This window comes from Puma concolor, chromosome A2 (assembly GCF_028749965.1).
Source record: "Puma concolor isolate L17-30 chromosome A2, mPumCon1.1.hap2, whole genome shotgun sequence".
Classification (NCBI taxonomy): Eukaryota; Metazoa; Chordata; class Mammalia; order Carnivora; family Felidae; genus Puma; species Puma concolor.
In genome coordinates this window covers 165788046-165804355 of record NC_141668.1, presented here as the reverse complement: position 1 = coordinate 165804355, position 16310 = coordinate 165788046, and the positions used below count along the sequence as shown (strand labels likewise).

Below are 16310 nucleotides of genomic sequence, written 5' to 3'. Positions count from 1 at the left end.
CGCGTTCTGTGAAATTATTTATGTCTCGCAGGAGCGCACCAGGGCCTAGCTGGGGCTGCCGGGCCAGCTCCTAGCGACCACAAGGCCAGCTGTGAATGCCAGTCTAGCTCCCTTCCCTCTCTCAAAGGTCAAGCTCGGCCCTAACTGATGGCGGAGGACGCTGGGAGGGTTGGCCAGGGCCCGAAAGACTCTCTGCTGTGTGCTTGGGGCCTGGCACGGGGCCGGCCACCCAGCAGGCACTCGGAGAAACGCACTGTGCTGTCACGAAGCAGTCAGGGACAGCCTGCGCTCAGGAGAAGGGACGTAACCACTCATTCAGCAGCAGGCTCTAGAGCCCAAGATCCTCGTCCCTCTGCAGGCTTTGGGCTTGGCTTGGCCTTTGTCTGCAGCAGGAACAGTGTCCCGAGTTTTAAGCAAGGAGGGCTGTGGTCAGATGTGGGGGTTAAAGAGTGTCCTGAGATGTTGTCGGGGAAGGCAGAGCGGGGGAGGCGGGGCTTGGGGTCCAGAGAGAAGGAGGGCTGCCTGCGGAGGGGGCCGTGGGCCGGGAGGAAGTGGTACTTTGGCGACTGTTGGGACGTGGGAGGGATGTGTGGGGGGAGAAAGAGGAGACAGTGATGACCGGTCTGTGACGGGGTGGCTCAGTGGCTGGCGGGGGAGCCCTGAGATGGGGACACGTAGAGCAAGACGTTAGGGGATGATGCTACCGTCGGTCTGGGACTTGCTGAGCGTGGGGATGGTGGTTGTGGGATGAGCAGGGACACTGTCCACGGGGCAGGTGGGAACAGGATCAGGTCAGCATTAAAGAGGCACGAGGAGGGGGGCGCCTGGGTGGCTCAGTCGGTTAAGCATCTGACTTCGGCTCAGGTCACCATCTCACGGTTTGTGAGTTCAAGCCCCACGTCGGGCTCTGTGCTGATGGCTCAGAGCCTGGGGCCTTCTTCGAATTCTCCGTCTCCTCCTCTCTCTGCCCCTCCCCCACTTGTGCTCTGTCTCTCAAAAAATTAATTAAAAAAATTATTTTTAAAAATAAAAAAAAATGGGGCACCTGGGTGGCGCAGTCGGTTGAGCCTCCGACTTCAGCCAGGTCACGATCTCGCGGTCCGTGAGTTCGAGCCCCGCGTCAGGCTCTGGGCTGATGGCTCAGAGCCTGGAGCCTGTTTCGGATTCTGTGTCTCCCTCTCTCTCTGCCCCTCCCCCGTTCATGCTCTGTCTCTCTCTGTCCCAAAAATAAATAAACGTTGAAAAAAAATTAAAAAAAAAAAATAAATAAAAATAACGAGTCACGAGGGAGAGGTGGCCAGGGAACTCGTGGGAGTGGACAAGGTTTCCCGGGATAGCGTGGATGGAGCACACACACAGAGCTTTGGGCAGGGAGCTGAGCGCTGCAAGCTATGGCACTTATTCAGAACCTATTTTGTGCCAGGCTGTGGGGACGTAGCTGTGACCAAGAGAGATCAAATTTCTCACATTCTTTCGAGGCACAAATAACTAGACAGCCAGACAAAGACACAATATAGTTATGTTAGACAGTACTACAAGCTAAGGAGAAAAATAAGGCATCAGGACATGTGGGTGGGAAGTGCCCAGGACGGTGTGAGGGGAGGTCCCATGAGAAGACAGATGATGTTCTAGTAAACATGAGGAAGAGGTGAGGGAGGGATCCATGTGGGAATCTGGAGGGAGAACATTCCAGGCAGAGGGCACACCAATGCAAAGGCCCTGGGGCAGGAGTGCACTGTAGCTTCAAGGACCAGGAGGAAGGCAAAACCGCCAAAATGTGGAAATAACCCAAGTGTCTGTCGATGGCTGAACAGACACGCAAAATGTGGTCAGTCCATACAGTGGAATAGTACTCAGCCACGGAAGGAATGAGGTATCGATATAAGCTACAATTTGGATGAACCTCGAAAACATTATGCTAAGTGAACGAAGCCAGATATGTGACCAGATATGGTCACAAATCGCATTATTCCCTTTACATGAAATATCCAGAATAGGTAAACCCACAGAGACAAAGCAGAGGGTGGTTGTTAGGGGCCGGGGTAGGGAGGAGCAGACGAACCGCTTGCCAGCATTACAGGGTCTCCTCTGGGGGTGATGAAATTATTTTAAAGCTAGAAAGGGGTGATGTTTGTACAACATGGGAGTGTCCTAAATGCCACTTAAAATGGTGAATCTTTTTAAAAAAATTTTTTTTCATGTTTATTTACTTTGAGAGAAAGAGAGAGGGAGAGAGAGAGAGAAAGAGCTTGAGAGGCGTAGGGACAAAGAGAGGAGAGAGTCCCAAGCAGGCTCCACACTGTCATCACAGAGCCCAACAAGGGGCTCGATCTCAGGAACCCATGAGATCATGACCTGAGCCGAAATCAAGAGTCAGAGGCTTAACCGACTGAGCCACCCAGGCGCCCCTTAAAATGGTGAATCTGAGATGAATTTTACCTCAATTAAAGCCTGGGTGGCTCAGTCGGTTAAGCCTCCCACTCTTGACTTCGGCTCAGGTCGTGATCTCACCATCAATCGAATCCTGTGTCAGGCTCTGAGCTGGGCATGAAGCCTGCTTGGGACTCTCTCCCTCTCTCTCTCTCTGCCTCTGCCCCTCTTCCCCACTCACTCTCTCGTTCGAAAAACAAAAAAAGGAAATGAATCATGTTAACTTTTTGAAAAATGTCACCTTTTTGATGAGATTATACATGCATGTCGCACAAAATTCAAAAGCTACACAATTACAGATGACTGTTAACTAAACTCACTGTAATCATTTCACTGTATCCGTGGCTCAGGCCTTTAGGCCCTACACCTCCAACTCCTACAGTGCCGTCGACCAAACTGGGGGGCGGAAGGAAAGCTACAAACTGGTACAATGTGAATAATTTAATACATTCTTCCCGGTCACGCAGTTAATTACGCCCCTTGGAGCAACTCCAGTCACCAGACTATCGCCTTGTCTAGAACGGTTGCAGTTTCCTTGACTTTCTAGCAATGCCTTCTCTGATATTACACCAGCTGCACACGGTCGCTATAGACCAGCAGACAACAGGCGAAAGGGTGAAGCACAGAAATTATAAAGAAAAACCCCTTCTTGAACCAGGGCAACTTGGACATTATTTTTGTGGGCAGCTGGTTAGCTCGGAAAAGACCAGCCGTCGCGGGGCAGAAGGCAGCGGGTTCCGAGCCATCCGGGGGCACACGCGGCCGTCACTCAGCTGCCAGCTCCGACGCTCCCCGATGCAGACAAAGGGCCGGACCGGGGACAAAGGGTCGCGGCCGCGCCTGCGCACAGCGTCCCCCCCGGGGGCGTGGCCTCGCGCCTCGCCCCCGCCCCCTGGCGCTGCGCGCTCACGTCACGGTGGCGTCACGGCGGAGTTGCCATGGCGGCGCTGAGCGGCCTGGCGTCGGCGCTGGAGTCTTACAGGGGCCGCGACCGCCTGGTGAGGCTGGGGCGGAGCGCGCTCGGAGGTCTCGGGCCAGGGCCCGGGCTCAGAGACGGGAAACTGAGGCCGGAGAGGGGCGGGGTCGCTCAGGGATCCTCCGTCGCAGAGGCCCTCCCCGGGCTGGGTTCCGACCCTGTCCCCTAGCGGCGATCGTTAGGTTGTTCCTGCTAACCCGTCATGGCTGGATTATTTTCAGTACCAACCAAATCCGCACGTTTGGACGTTTGGGGTCCGACCAGACCACTGAAGATGGTCACTGGGTTGTCCCAGTCATAGGACTTAGGATTTAGGACCAGATCCCCTATAACTGGGCACTGAGGTTGTTCCAGCCAATTCAACCTGGCTGGACATTTACAAGGCAACCAAGTCCATGTTTGAACATTTAGGGTCTGACTAGGCCGCTGCAGTTGGTCCATGGGTTGTCCCTAACAATCTTCTACGGGGATTTAGGAGTTTCGTAGGGCTTTCCCTGTGTTTGGATGTTTAGGTTCCTACCACATACCCTCTGGTTGGGCATTTAGGGTCCATCCAGGCCCTTGAGGGCAGAGTCTCTGCGTGTTCCTATAGAAGCTTCCTTCTTTTATAGGCAGGAATTTAGGTTGTACCAGGAAACGTACCAGTGGTTGGGCAGTTGGGTTCCAACTAAATCCCTTATGATCGGGCATTCAGGTTTTAATCAATTCCCAAGCTGGACATTTTACACTGCAGAGTTTTGCTGTTAAAAGGGACTGAAAAGAAATCAGTAACAATAATATATAAAACAACAGGAAAAAGCAATTTCTGAAAACCAGATGAAACACAGGTAGAAGGTATAAAGCCGACCCAGTTCTCAATGGCCCCAGTCAGCCACTGAGTTCCTTTGATCACTGAAGTAATTCAAGCATATGACCCTTTTGCTCACTGGGCTGAGGCCGGATCACTTCTCCCCTCCCCACTTCTCCCCTCCCCAGCCCGGCTACAGACTTTGGTCCAGCTGGGTGGATGCAGATATACACGTCCGCCTCGTCCTCCAGCTTGCTGGGAAATGGTTTCATTTTCTTGTTCCCATCACATCTGTCTCCAAAGGGAGGGTGACACGAGCCAGCACTCCCTTCGAGTGTCCACAGTGACTTTTGGACAAGGATGCCATGTTTCTCCATTTGGCCCACGTGCAAGATGGGCCAGCAAATGTTCAGCTCTTATTGGAAGTTTGTTGATCTAGTCTACCGACCACCCCCCCCCCCCAGCTTTGTCCCGTGGGACCCACGGCCACGGGGGCTGATCCAGCCTAGTCTGGGACCGCGGCCGTGCTGACTGCTTCTGGTGTCCTGCAGATCCGAACGCTGGGGTACTGTTGCCAACTGGTTGGTGGGGTCCTGGTGGAGCAGTGTCCGGCCAGGTCAGAAGTGGGGACGCGCCTGCTGACACTGTCCTCCCAACTCAGCCACTGTAGGACTGTCCTGCGACTCTTTGACGACATGGCCATGTTTATCTACACGAAGCAGTATGGCCTGGGGGCAGAGGTAAAGGGGCCGTAGAGAGGGAGGCACAGACTCTGGGCAAAAACTGGTGTTTTCTGGACTTGTCTGAAGGCTGTTGTGTGGGCAGTTTATTGGTTTGTTTTGTTTTTTAAAGTTTATTTATTTTGAGAGAGAGAGGGAGAGTGGGCAGGGGAGGGGCAGAGAGAGAGAGGGAGAGAGAACCCCAAGCAGGCTCCACACTGTCAGCACAGAGCCCGATGGTGGACTTGAACTCATGAACCTCGAGATCGTGACCTGAGCTGAAACCAAGGATCAGATGCTCAACCGACTGAGCCACCCAGGAGGCCCCGGCAGTTTAATGTTTTTTTTAAAAAAAACTTTTGCTTTTTTTTTTTGAGATAATCATATGTTCTCGTTTTAATTTAAATTAAAAAATAAGTGGGGTGCCTGGGTGGCTCAGTCGGTTAAGCGTCCGACTCTTGATTTTGGCTCAGGTCATGAGCTCATGGTTCGTGGGATCGAGCCCTGCGTCGGGCTCTGTGCTCTCTCTCAAAATAAATAAATAAATCTAAAAAAATAGCCTCTACATTCATACATTCCAAAAGGCTATATGGGCTGTATGTAGACTAAAAAGTCTCCCTCCTTCCTGATCCCCCTTCCCCAGTTTTCTTCCTCAGAGGCAGCTGTTGTCGGCTTTCTGTGATTGCTTCACGAGACCTGTACAAGCACAGGCAAATACACATTGTTTATATAATGAGCCGTGTGCCATTTTCACCGTCCCGCCACTTGCTTTTTTCGCTTAAACAGCACAACTTGGAGGGCACTCCACATAGGTCCAAACAGAGCTCCCTCCTTCGTTGTGGCCACCTAGCACTTGCTATGCAGCTGGCTGGTCCCCTGTTGAGGGACATGGAGGTTTGGCTGTTATAAGGGGACTGCAGCGTTCTGCGGGAAGGCGCGTAATGTAGAGCAGTGTTCCCTTGCCTGGGGCCATCTTGTTCCCCCAGGGGACGTTTCCCCAGGGGATGGGCTCAGAAGCTGCCTGGGGCCATCCTGGCCAAGTCATGCCCCTCCCTGGGTGTCCCGCCCAACCCCTCTCCTGTCCCCTCTCTGAGCCACTCCATGTTCGCTCCCACCCTCGCTCCACCCCAGTGCCCATGGCCCAGTCACCCCAACTTCAGGTGCTTTCCTGGACCGTCCCCCTGTTTTGGACGCCCATCTCCTATCTTCTTCTTTGATTAGGGCGTGCTTCCCATGTGCCCCCTGAGGACCCCTCCCCCCACATCTCTGCGTCCCTAGACCAGGGGCCCTGTGCACCTTGTCTCTCCCTTGGCCAGAACAGGAACTCCTTTGTTGGGTCCAGTGTTTCTGTGTCTGTGCCCCCTGCCCAGTGAGCATCTCCTCCCCGCTGTAGGGCCTTGACCTTGCTGCTTCTCTGGAGACACCGTGGACTGAGCACACTGGGGAGGGGCGAGGAGGGGCGGGGAGGGCTCTGTTCTCATGGAGGAGTGGAATGTGCCAGCACACCAGAAGGTCCAGGCAGGATAGGGGAGCTGGCGTGGGGTTCAAACCCAGAGGGAGGCAGGGTCACAGCTGGCTAGTGGGAAGGAAGCGGGCATTGGTGGGGCTCATGAGGGGGATCCTGGGAAGATGGAGAGGAGGGAGCGCGTATGGCAGGCAGCTTGGAGGCCCCCAGGGGCCCGGATCCTGGGGCGTGGGGCCCAGGCCCCTGCAGCCTCGGCTGGATACAGGCGGTGGCTCAGAACTCAGGCTTGAAGGGCTTGGGTTCTGCTATCTGAAGGCCTGAGGCCTGTCCTTGTAGGAGAAGGGGCACGCGGCAGCTCACCCCAGGCACCCCCAGTTTGCCTGTTTGTGGGGATGTGCCCCCTCTCTGGTCTGGGGAGGCGACCCGAGCCTTGCAGCCTCGTGCCCACTTACTGTCAGCACCGAGTGCGGAAGCCTGGTGGTACCGTAGCACCCTGCCTGTGGGGTCACGGTTCCCTCATGGGAGTCATCTGCGAACTTGAAAGAGATTTCTGGGGGTGCCTGTGTGGGTGAGGCCGTGGATCGTCCGACTTTGGCTCAGGCCGTGATCCCGCTGGATTTGAGCCCCGAGTAGGGCTTTCTGCTGTCAGCTCGGAGCCCGCTTCGGATCCCCTGTCGCCCTCTCTCTGTCCCTCCCTGGCTCACGTTCTCTCTCAAAAATAAATATATATGTATATAAAAAACATTCCTGGTGCCAGTGCCCACCCCAGACCTAGTGAGGCAGAAACCCTGGGGATAGGGTCTTTTTTAAAATTTATTGTTTATTATTGTTTAGTGTTTTACTTTTATTTTTGAGAGACAAAGAGAGACCAAGCATGAGCAGGGGAGGGCCAGAGAGAGAGGGAGACACAGAATCCGAAGCAGGCTGTGCTGACAGCTCAGAGCCCAGTGTGGGGCTCAAACTCACGAACCGTGAGATCACGACCTGAGCTGAAGTCAGAAGCTTAACTGACCGAGCCACGCAGGCACCCCTAGAGGTGGGGGTTTTGAAGCTCCCCGGGGACTCCCGACACCTTCTGTTCCACTGGGCGATGACCACACTGTTGGGAAGCAGAAATCCGGCCTTTCTCCTGCAGTGGCCCAGCCATGGGCCAGCCTGCTGGGCCTGGACATTGCCCTGTGACTGCCACCTGGCCTGGTCTGGGTCCCTAAAGTGGACCTGGGTAGGTCTGACTCCAGGCCCATCCCCCGCTCTCTCCTGGTCCTGCAGGAGGAAGACCTCTTTGTCCGCGGCGTATCCGTCCTGGGCAACCTGGCGGATCAGCTCTACTACCCCTGTGAGCACATCGCCTGGGCTGCCGATGCCAAGATCCTCCGTGTGGACTCTGCCCGGTGGTGGACACTGAGCACGGCCTTCTGGGGCCTCTCCCTGCTGCTGGGCATCGCCAGGCAAGTGGTGTTAGCACGCGCCGGCAGGCTGTATGGGTGCCCCGAGACCTGGGCCGATGGGCAGACAGGCTGGGGGTGCGAGGGTCTTGGCCTCTTCCCACAGTCCTCCTCTTGTTGACCCCTCCCTGGACCCATCCAACGGCCGCCCTAACAGATGCCCACAAAGCCGGTGGCTTCAAACGTCACACGCTGACTGTCTCGCCGTGCTGGAGGGCGGACGTACAGTAGGGACTCCCCAGGCTAGAAATCGGGAGGCTGCAGGGGACAATTTGTTCCTGCCTTTTCCGGCTTCTAGAGGCCACTGCCCTGCTCGGCTCGTGGCCCCTCCTTCCATCTCAGAGCCTGTCCCTCCAGCCTGTGTCCCTTGTCACATCTTCTCTAACTCCAACTCCGTGCGTCCTTCTTCTGGGTGTCATCCCAGGGCCACCTCGGTCACCTCCCATTTCAAGACCCTTAACTCGGTCACGTCTGCAGAGTCTTTTTTTTTTTTAGCATGTAAGGGAGCACACTCACAGGTCCTGGGGACTAGGATGTGGACATCTTTGGCACGTGCGTGATTGTTCCCGCCGGAGCCAGGAAGAATAAGTCCAGGCCTGGACCCGGTCTCTCCGTGTGCGTGGTCATCGGCGCACATCCCCGGACAAAACAGCCAGGGGTTTCCTGACTGGTTGTGTGCTTCTGAAACCCGTATCGTTTCTAGAACTGTGAAAGAATGGTTTCCTCCCAAACATTTTCCTCTCTACAGAGAGTTTGCTGAGTGGGTTTGTTGAGAGTCCCCTGCCCAGAAAACACAGGCAGAGCGTCCCCCCCCCCCCCCCCCCGCCCCATACTGGCGTTTCCCGGCAGATGGGAATGCCCCTCTGGTGGCACATCCCCCTCTCTGTTGATGCAGGTCATTGTGGATGGTCCTGAAACTGAGACAGAGGCTGAGGGACCCCGCGGTGGCCTTTACCAGGTATGACATCCAGGGACATCCGGGGTTTGGTCGGGAGAAGGCTGACTTCGTCCTGCACTCTGGGGACCCGGGTGGGAGCCAGGAAGCTGCTTCCACCAGTTATGAGCCTCGTCCTCTGCAGGCCTGGGCTGGGGTGGCCGCGTGTGCTAGATCATGGGGCCTACGGCAGCTCCAGGGACTGGCACAGGTGGGGAAACTGAGGCCTGCTTGAGGCCCTGTAGACAGGAAGTGGCTGAGCCTTCATGGCGGCGCCCCCAGCAGGGAGGCTGATCTGGGACAGTCGTTTCTTGAGGACTGTGCTCACCGTCCATGTTTCATCCGGGCTGGGAGGGAATGTGGGGCAAAGCCGCACCCCGGCAGGCCCAGAAGCTGGGCCCCCACCAGTCCCCCCACCCGTCTCCAGTGGCCAGACGACCGAGGTGTGGGTTTGAGACTTTTCCTGCCAGTCTGTGCCCTTTTCGTGCCATGAGCTCCCTGTTGGGGGGTGTGACAGGGACCCAGTCCCACATTTCCCTCCCTCTGCTGTCACCTCTTCCGGCCTATTTGGGGGAGCGAAGGCACTCGTGGTTCGTCCACAGCACCTTCTCTCTGCTCCCACAGCCGGCTGCCGCGGAGCAAGAGGAGGGCCTTGGAGGCCCAGGTTCAGTCGGAGGTGCTGACTCTCTTGAGCAACCTGGCCGATCTGGCCAACGCCGTGCACTGGCTGCCTCCGGGCGTCCTGTGGGCCGGCCGCTTCCCCCCGTGGCTGGTGGGCCTCCTGGGCACCGTCTCCTCCCTCCTCAGTGTGTACCAGGCCGTCCGGGCCGGTGACTGGACCGAGGCCACCGCCCCCTGACGTGGCCCGGAAGGTGTGGATGCAGCCGGAACCCCACCGGAGGGCCCCCTCCCACAAGGCAGAAATCACCGGGGCTGGGGCTGGGTCTTTAATTGAGCGAGTCAATGCCAGGTGTAGGGAGGTACGGCCCAGAGAACGCTCGAGCAGCCTTGGGGACAAGGCCAGGGTGGGGCAGGATGTAGGCAGGGGTGAGGTCCCCCGAGTGCTGAGGGCTAGGGCCTTCCGGGCTCAGTGGGGGAGGCTGCTCTCAGGTCCAGAGTAGGGGTCTCCAGGCCTCACGTGCAGAGGAACCTCAGCAGACCCTCGCACGGCCTGTGTCCTGCGTTCCAATCAAGGCGAGCAGGAGAGCCCAGGCGGCGTGTGCCAGGCGGGCCTTCGGACAACGGAAACGAGGATCAATTAAAGGGTGTGCTGGTGCCAGGTCCACGTGTGAGCTCATTCCTGTCTCGCTGGCTCCTGCCCCTCCCGCCCGCAGGCCCCCTGGCTCACACAGGCCCCTGGGCCTTATTTTCCGAGCTGTGTAAGTGCTGCATGGATGTGGTGGGTGCCTGGAAACCACACCTCCCCAGCCCGCCTCCTGGAACGTGCTTGGCTCAGCGGGTCCTCTCGGACTCTGTGAGCACAGCCCACCCGGCCCGGAGCAGCCCTTGGCCGAGGCGGGCGGCTCTCCCGCCCGTCTCAGGCACAGGGGCCACACGGACGCCGCCTCCCACCCCCACGCCTGGGTCTTGTCCTCCTGGGTATCACTGGGGTGCTTGTGGCGGCTGAAGCATCTCACACTCCGACACGGCCAGGACCCAGGGCCGGTCTGAGCATGTCGTGGGCGCCAAGCTGGGGCTGGGCCACGCAGGCTCCTGTCTCCCTCCTCGTGGGGATCAGGGTGCGATGGGATGCATTTACTGTTCAGGCTGACGTTTGAGAGCCACCGCCCCCGTGTGGCCTCAGGCAGGCACCTGCAGGTGGTGGCCAGCCCACACCTGCCCCTCCCCGTGACAGGAGTCCTGGTGGGAAGGCAGAGGGGATCATGCTGTCCCTCTGGAAAGATCTAACAAAAATGGCAGTTTGCAGCCCCTGGGGCTTCATGGGACACCCATCGCATCTTGTTTCCCAAGGAAGTGACGTGGTGGGAAGAGCTGGGGTGGAGGCCACTTTGGGTGGACACGGGGCGCAGGAGAGACCCCCCTTGGAGCACCCTGCCCCACCTGTCTGTCCCTGGGGTTCACAGGTGGGGGGTGGGCCAGGCTCTGGGCCCTTAGCAGAGGCCCCCTTCCCAGCACTCGGGGCCACCAGGGAGATTGGGGGGGGGGTGGTCACAGCAGCACCCACTCACCTGCCTGGAGACTCAGTTAATACAAGGCACCCAGGGCAGGATGTCTGTGGGCAAACCACATGAGCACCTGGATGCTAACGTGTCAGGTCACGGGTGCCCCAACAGGCTGGTGTCCCTGTGGGCCCGGGCTGTGTGGGAACACTGCTGGGTGGTCAAGGAGAAGCCCCACCTGCAGTGTGGCCACACCCCCTGCTCAGCCTCTTCAGGTCTTCATTCCCAGGAGCTGGGCCTCAATGGGTTCTCTCGGGACCCAGGGAGTACACATGGCAGCAAACTGGGGAGCAGGGAGGCTGGTGGGCCTGGAGGATGGCCCAGAGGCCAGCCATGGCTCCTTGTCAAGAAGGCTGACGCCCCAAGACCACGGGGATAGGTCTGAACGGAAGGGGGCCGCGCTGGAGCGGGGAGGACTGGCGGTGCTCCCACACCTCAGTCCCCTGCGGAGGGCTGCTTCTCCCCGGGCCACGGCCGCCCTGGCCTCGCCACCACCCCCAGTGTGATCATCATCCGGAGCATCCTCAGAGGGGACCAGGGCGGGCTTGTGGGCTGGGCTCCTCTGTGCGGGGCCACCTTGCTTGCCCAGGAGGAGCCTCAGCATCCCTGAAGCCACCACCCCAGCTGCGGGGCAGGGGAGTGTCCTGCACTCTTCCACAGGCCTGACCCCTGCGTGCAGCAGGTGGGAACATCAGTTCGGGGGGCTCCTACGGCATCCCGGTCACGCAGGTCCTGTGGAGGGGAGTCTGCGGGGCCCTGAGCGTGGCGTCCAGGCCTCCCCCAGGTCCTACTGCAGCAGGGGGTGTGGCGGGGGGGCCCCGCCTGGGGAGGGGAGCCACGGGAGTCTCCCCGTAATCCACCATCACAGCACCGGCGTTGGGCAGACGATCCTCAAACAAAACTCCAAACCCTCAATACGAACACTCCGTCCACTCACCTCCGACGCTTTTATTGCTGGAATCAGGTCTTAAGTTCTAAGACGGTTCTGAAAGATCCCGCGGTGAGGAAACGCAATCATCGTAAAAGCAATTGTCGGGTGGACTAAGATTATGGTCACGATTAACAAAGACGCGCACAGATTCCACAGAAATAGTATCTGTTCAGCCACCGACCACACAAGGAGAACTGGGCTCTACCCAGGGGTGACCTCCTGCTGGCCAGACATGTACCGCCACTGCCCCGCTGCGTGGCACGACCGAGAAATGCTCTCGGCCCCGTGGCGGGGAGCCCCGACTGCTGCCACGTGGCTGAGCGGAAACTCCTCACCGCGAGGGGCACCTGGCGGTCACATCGCCCAGCACAAGGGCCCAGGAATGTTCTCTTTACGACAGGACAGGGACCTAAAGTCAACTTTTCTAAAGTGCTCCGATACGTCTCGGTACGACACGAACACTGATTAGAGACGTGGCACAGGTCGGCTCCGCTGTGTCACAGGACCGAGGGAGACCGCTTTTCCTTGCTCCTCGAGGAGGAGGACACAGTCGAGAGGAGGGAGCAGGCGGGGTTTCTCGGAGAGGCCCGGGAACGTCACACCATTTCCTGTGCTTGGGAGAGGTTCACGACCGCTGCTTTCGGTTCCTCCGTCAGGAATGCCTGTGTCGCTCCACCCTGCAGCGCCCCCGCTCCTTGGTCAGCAAGGGACCCAAGTCCTCCCACCAATGCCTTGGAAGGGACTGGGCTCTGTGGCGGGGCCAGGGGTGCAAAGGCTGCGGGATCCCCACTCGCCCACCTGGCACCCAGAGTTCCTCCAGAGCCGAAGTGTGGCTCTGACCCGTTTGCCACCCCTGACCGTTCCTGGACATCTAACACCCCCCCCCCACCCCCTGCCGTCCACAGCTGTGCAGCTGGACTGTGGGGTGGGGGGGAGCTGCCCTCCAGGGAAAGTGGACAGTAAGCTAGCATGGCTCACTGGGCATGAGGCACCCACGGCCATCTGGCCACCTAAGGTCTCCTGGCCACACGTGACCCCTCTAGCATCTCACCCTTGTCTGCCAGGGCAGGGCAGTCCCACCACTCCATTCCCTAAACCAGCACCTGCCCCTCAGTGAGGGACGCCTGTCCCGGGGGCTTCCTCCCTGTGGCCCCAGGAACACCAGCCCATCTCATGGGGGCTGGGGACCCTCTGCTAGGAGCGGGACCCTCAGGAGTGCACGAGTCCTGCCTGAAGCTCTCGATTTGCCTTCTCCGGACAGGCTGAATGCCCAGAGAACAGCTGGTGCCCTTGAGTCCCACCGAATCATGCCAACTGGGTGAGGTTCCTCTGGGAAGCACAAAGTTGAGCAACAGCAGCTTTTAAAAACCTCTGTCAAATTAAAATGAGTTATGGCCCGCCCCTTCCAGAACCTATAGAACCTGTCTACGGTGCCACGGGCCATCCCCTTCATACGCCCTGCCCTGTGGCCCTCTGTCCCCAGGTGGGCTGTGTGCCACCCCTGGTCTGAGCTCACGCCCTCGGCCTTGAGGTTCACCGTGAACACATGTAGGTTTCTGCTTTGGAAGCTGATTCTGCCGACACCACCCACCCCTCCTGGTGCCCTAATGACACGTTCCAGCGTCTCCCGGGGGCTGCGGAGCCTGGCCCAGGGCCAGCACCTCCTCCTTAGACTGGGGTCTGGCCTGTCACCAGGCTTCTTGCGTTGGGCAGTCCCTGGGAACGATGGCGTGGAGTTACTCTCTCCCTACTCACATGGGGTGCTACAACTGAAACAGCTCCTTAGGTCAGCTCTGGCTCACCCTTCGATTACAAACTTTCCTTTCTGTATCAAAAAAAGAAGTTTAGAAAGTTACCCAGGCACCATTGTTAATCCTACAGAAAGAGCCTCGAGACGACAGGCCCGCCCCGGCCCAGACCCCAGCCCCAGCCATGCGGTCGCTGGTGTTGGTCTGCTAGGGAAGGGGGGAGGGACAACTGGGCTGCTCCCCGGAGAGCAGGAGAGGGAGGGGTCTGCACCTGGAGCCACAGCCCCTCTAGAAGAAGATGACGTCTTCCTTGCCGGCCTCTTCCTTGTCCAATGGCGTGGTGGGCAGTGGCAAGAAGGATGGGGGCACGGGTGCGCCCCCGGGCTTGGAGCCCTCAGGGGGCACGTCGGCTGGGGCTGAGCCGCAGGGGTCTGGAAGAGAGGGCGGGTGGTGGGTGTCGGCAGCTGCCGGGCATCACAGCAGCCCCGCTGTCCCGGGGGGCCGGGCTCACCTGGGAGAGGCGTGGAGCCGTGGCTGCCTGGCAGGACGGGGCTCAGCGAGCGGCGGTTCCGAGAGGCGCCCTCGTCCTTGCCCATGAACTTGCCGAGAAGCAGCTGCTGCTTCAGGTCGAAGGAGGCTGAGGGCAGAAGGGCACGGCCCGGGGTGTCTGGCCTCGCTCCAGGCACACAAGCAGCCCCCCTCCAACCCCTCCTTGGCTCTTCCCCCAGACGGCCGAGGGAGGACGCCGGCACCCATGACCAAGGATGGCCCCAGGGACAGCGAGGCCAGACTACAGTGCGCCGCTGGAGAGAGACCCCGTGACCCCTGAGTCCCAGCAGTCCTGGGACACAGGCCCTGCTCCTCAGGGAACACCCCAGGGCTGGCTCCCCTCAGCCAGAGCCTGCATGCTGACAGCACCCAAGGGAGCCCCCCCGGGCTTTCCCTACCGGGGACCACTCGCTGCAGAGTGCTCTGTGCGAGGACCTCAGCGTCCCCTCTGTGGACCGAGGACCCCGTAGAGATGTGGGTGCTAGTGTCGGCACTGGCTGGGGGCTCGGTGGGAGTGTTAGCACTGCTTGCCTCGATGTCCCTCAGTGACCCAGGCTCTCTGACCTCTCCTCCTTGGTCACCCCTTTGCAGGGCCCCACTTTCTGAACTGCCAAGAGGTTCCCTCATCCCCAGTCCCAGTGTGAGGGCCGGGGTAGGAAAAGGACATGGGGTTTGATGTTTTAATTTTGCTTCTTGGGCTGGAAGACCACATGGGGACACGTCGTCTCGGTAGCCTGGTGTCACCAGCTGTGCCTTCCAGTTTCCTCCTGGTGCCCCTTCCAGGGAACAGCCCTGGGGTCCCATTTTGGTTTGCTCCCAAGAAGCCGCTTTGGTCTCACAAACAGTGGTGAGTGGACCGGGTGGGCACCTGAGATCACCCGTCACCTAGAGCCCGCCAGGACTCCGCGGCCTCAGCTCCGCCCCCCGACTCCGGGCTCACCCGAGCTGTCCCAGCGCTGGGAGCCCCTGCTCTTGCCGCCCTTGTCCTTGCCGCCCTTGGTGGAGGCGGCCAGCTTGGTGGGGATTTGCTGCTGCACGGCCGCCTGCCTCTGGATCTGGTTGGTGGCGCTGAGCAGCTGGATGGGCACGTCGCTCTTGGCCGGCCGACCCTCCGCCGGGGTGCTGTCCCGGCGAGCCACCTCGGGGCGCTCTGGGAACTCGGGGCCCGAGCTGGACAGCAGCAGGCTCGCCCGGGGTCCTGGCGCTTTGGCGAGGCCGGTGGGCCCTTCCAGCCCTTCCCCGTTGAAGCTGGGAGCGTGGCTTGGGGGCTGGGCCTGAAAGAGGGACAGACGCCACATCCCAGAGCTGTCCCTCCTGCTGGAGATCACGTCCCACCCCCCAACCCCCCCACCCCCCCACAGCCGCTGTCCCCAGATCTGCAGTGTCCAGGGCCGGTCTCGCCCACTTGCCCCACCCAACCTCCTCTGGGTCCCGGGGTCACCTAAGCGCGCGCGGCTGGGAGGTTCTGTTTGGGGGCGGGGCCGGCGCCGGCCCCCCGGGTCGCCACTTACTGCTGCAGGCACGCGCACCCAAGGTTACACTTAGTCGCGTCCGCGCGCGCGCGCGCGCGCACGGCACTTATGCTGACACGCGCCGGGGCTCACGCGCCCGCACCCGGAGCGCCGCCCCACCCCGCCCCGCCCCTCACCTCGGCCAGCGTGTCCGGCGGCAGCGCCCCGGGCGCCGTGTTCTGCTTCTTGAGGCGCCGCTGCTGCTCCAGCTGCTCGCGCTCCCGCTCCACGGCGCGCTGCGCCTCCCGCAGCCGCTCCAGGTCGTGCTGGTAGGCGCGCCGCTGCCGCTCCAGCTGCTCGCGCTCCTGGCCCAGCCGCTCCTGCAGCTGCAGCGACTCTTCCTCGCGCTGCCGCAGCCGCGCCGAAGCCACGTCGAGCTCCTGCCGCTGGCGCTCCCGCTCGCGCTCCCAGCGCTGCTGCTCCAGCCGCAGCCGGCCCTGCTGCTTCTGCACGCCCGCCAGCTCCTCCCGCTGCTTCTCGAAGTTGCGCTGGCGCTCCTGCTCCAGCAGCAGGTTCCCGCGCGTGGACTGCAGCCGCAGCTGCTTCTCGCGCTCCTGGAGGGCGGCCCTCTGCATCTCCACGTAGCTGTCCTGCTGGGCGATGACGGCCTGCGGGGGGCGAGGCGGGGCGTGGGG

At 60.0% G+C, this 16310-nt stretch overlaps 2 protein-coding genes across 8 annotated transcripts in view; one reads left to right on the top strand and one right to left on the bottom strand.

The window, feature by feature from the left end:
* The first annotated feature begins 3320 nt into the window (after window positions 1–3320).
* PEX11G (peroxisomal biogenesis factor 11 gamma) lies at window positions 3321–10037 on the top strand. 3 transcript variants are annotated; one of them, XM_086681531.1, is made up of 6 exons: window positions 3355–3428; window positions 4382–4471; window positions 4745–4933; window positions 7647–7825; window positions 8718–8780; window positions 9381–10037. In XM_086681531.1, the coding sequence occupies exons 1-6, from the start codon at window positions 3369–3371 to the stop codon at window positions 9613–9615; spliced, it is 816 nt and encodes a 271-aa protein (XP_086537657.1). In that variant the 5' UTR covers window positions 3355–3368; the 3' UTR covers window positions 9616–10037. The 3 variants fall into 3 exon arrangements, with proteins under 3 accessions (XP_025771925.1, XP_086537647.1, XP_086537657.1); XM_025916140.2 differs by lacking the exon at window positions 4382–4471 and having other exon boundaries at window positions 3321–3428; XM_086681521.1 differs by lacking the exon at window positions 4382–4471 and having other exon boundaries at window positions 3344–3428; window positions 4855–4933.
* Window positions 10038–11869: 1832 nt separating this feature from the next.
* Window positions 11870–16310, bottom strand: part of ARHGEF18 (Rho/Rac guanine nucleotide exchange factor 18) — an 84123-nt gene continuing 79682 nt past the window's right edge. For all 5 annotated transcript variants that reach the window (XM_086681299.1, XM_086681300.1, XM_086681301.1 and 2 more), the window contains 4 exons: window positions 15813–16283; window positions 15105–15438; window positions 14127–14252; window positions 11870–14046 (listed from right to left, as the gene is read on the bottom strand). In XM_086681299.1, the coding sequence (XP_086537425.1) occupies window positions 13904–14046; window positions 14127–14252; window positions 15105–15438; window positions 15813–16283 (1074 nt within the window). In that variant the 3' untranslated portion in view covers window positions 11870–13903. The remainder of the gene's footprint in view (window positions 14047–14126; window positions 14253–15104; window positions 15439–15812; window positions 16284–16310) is intronic.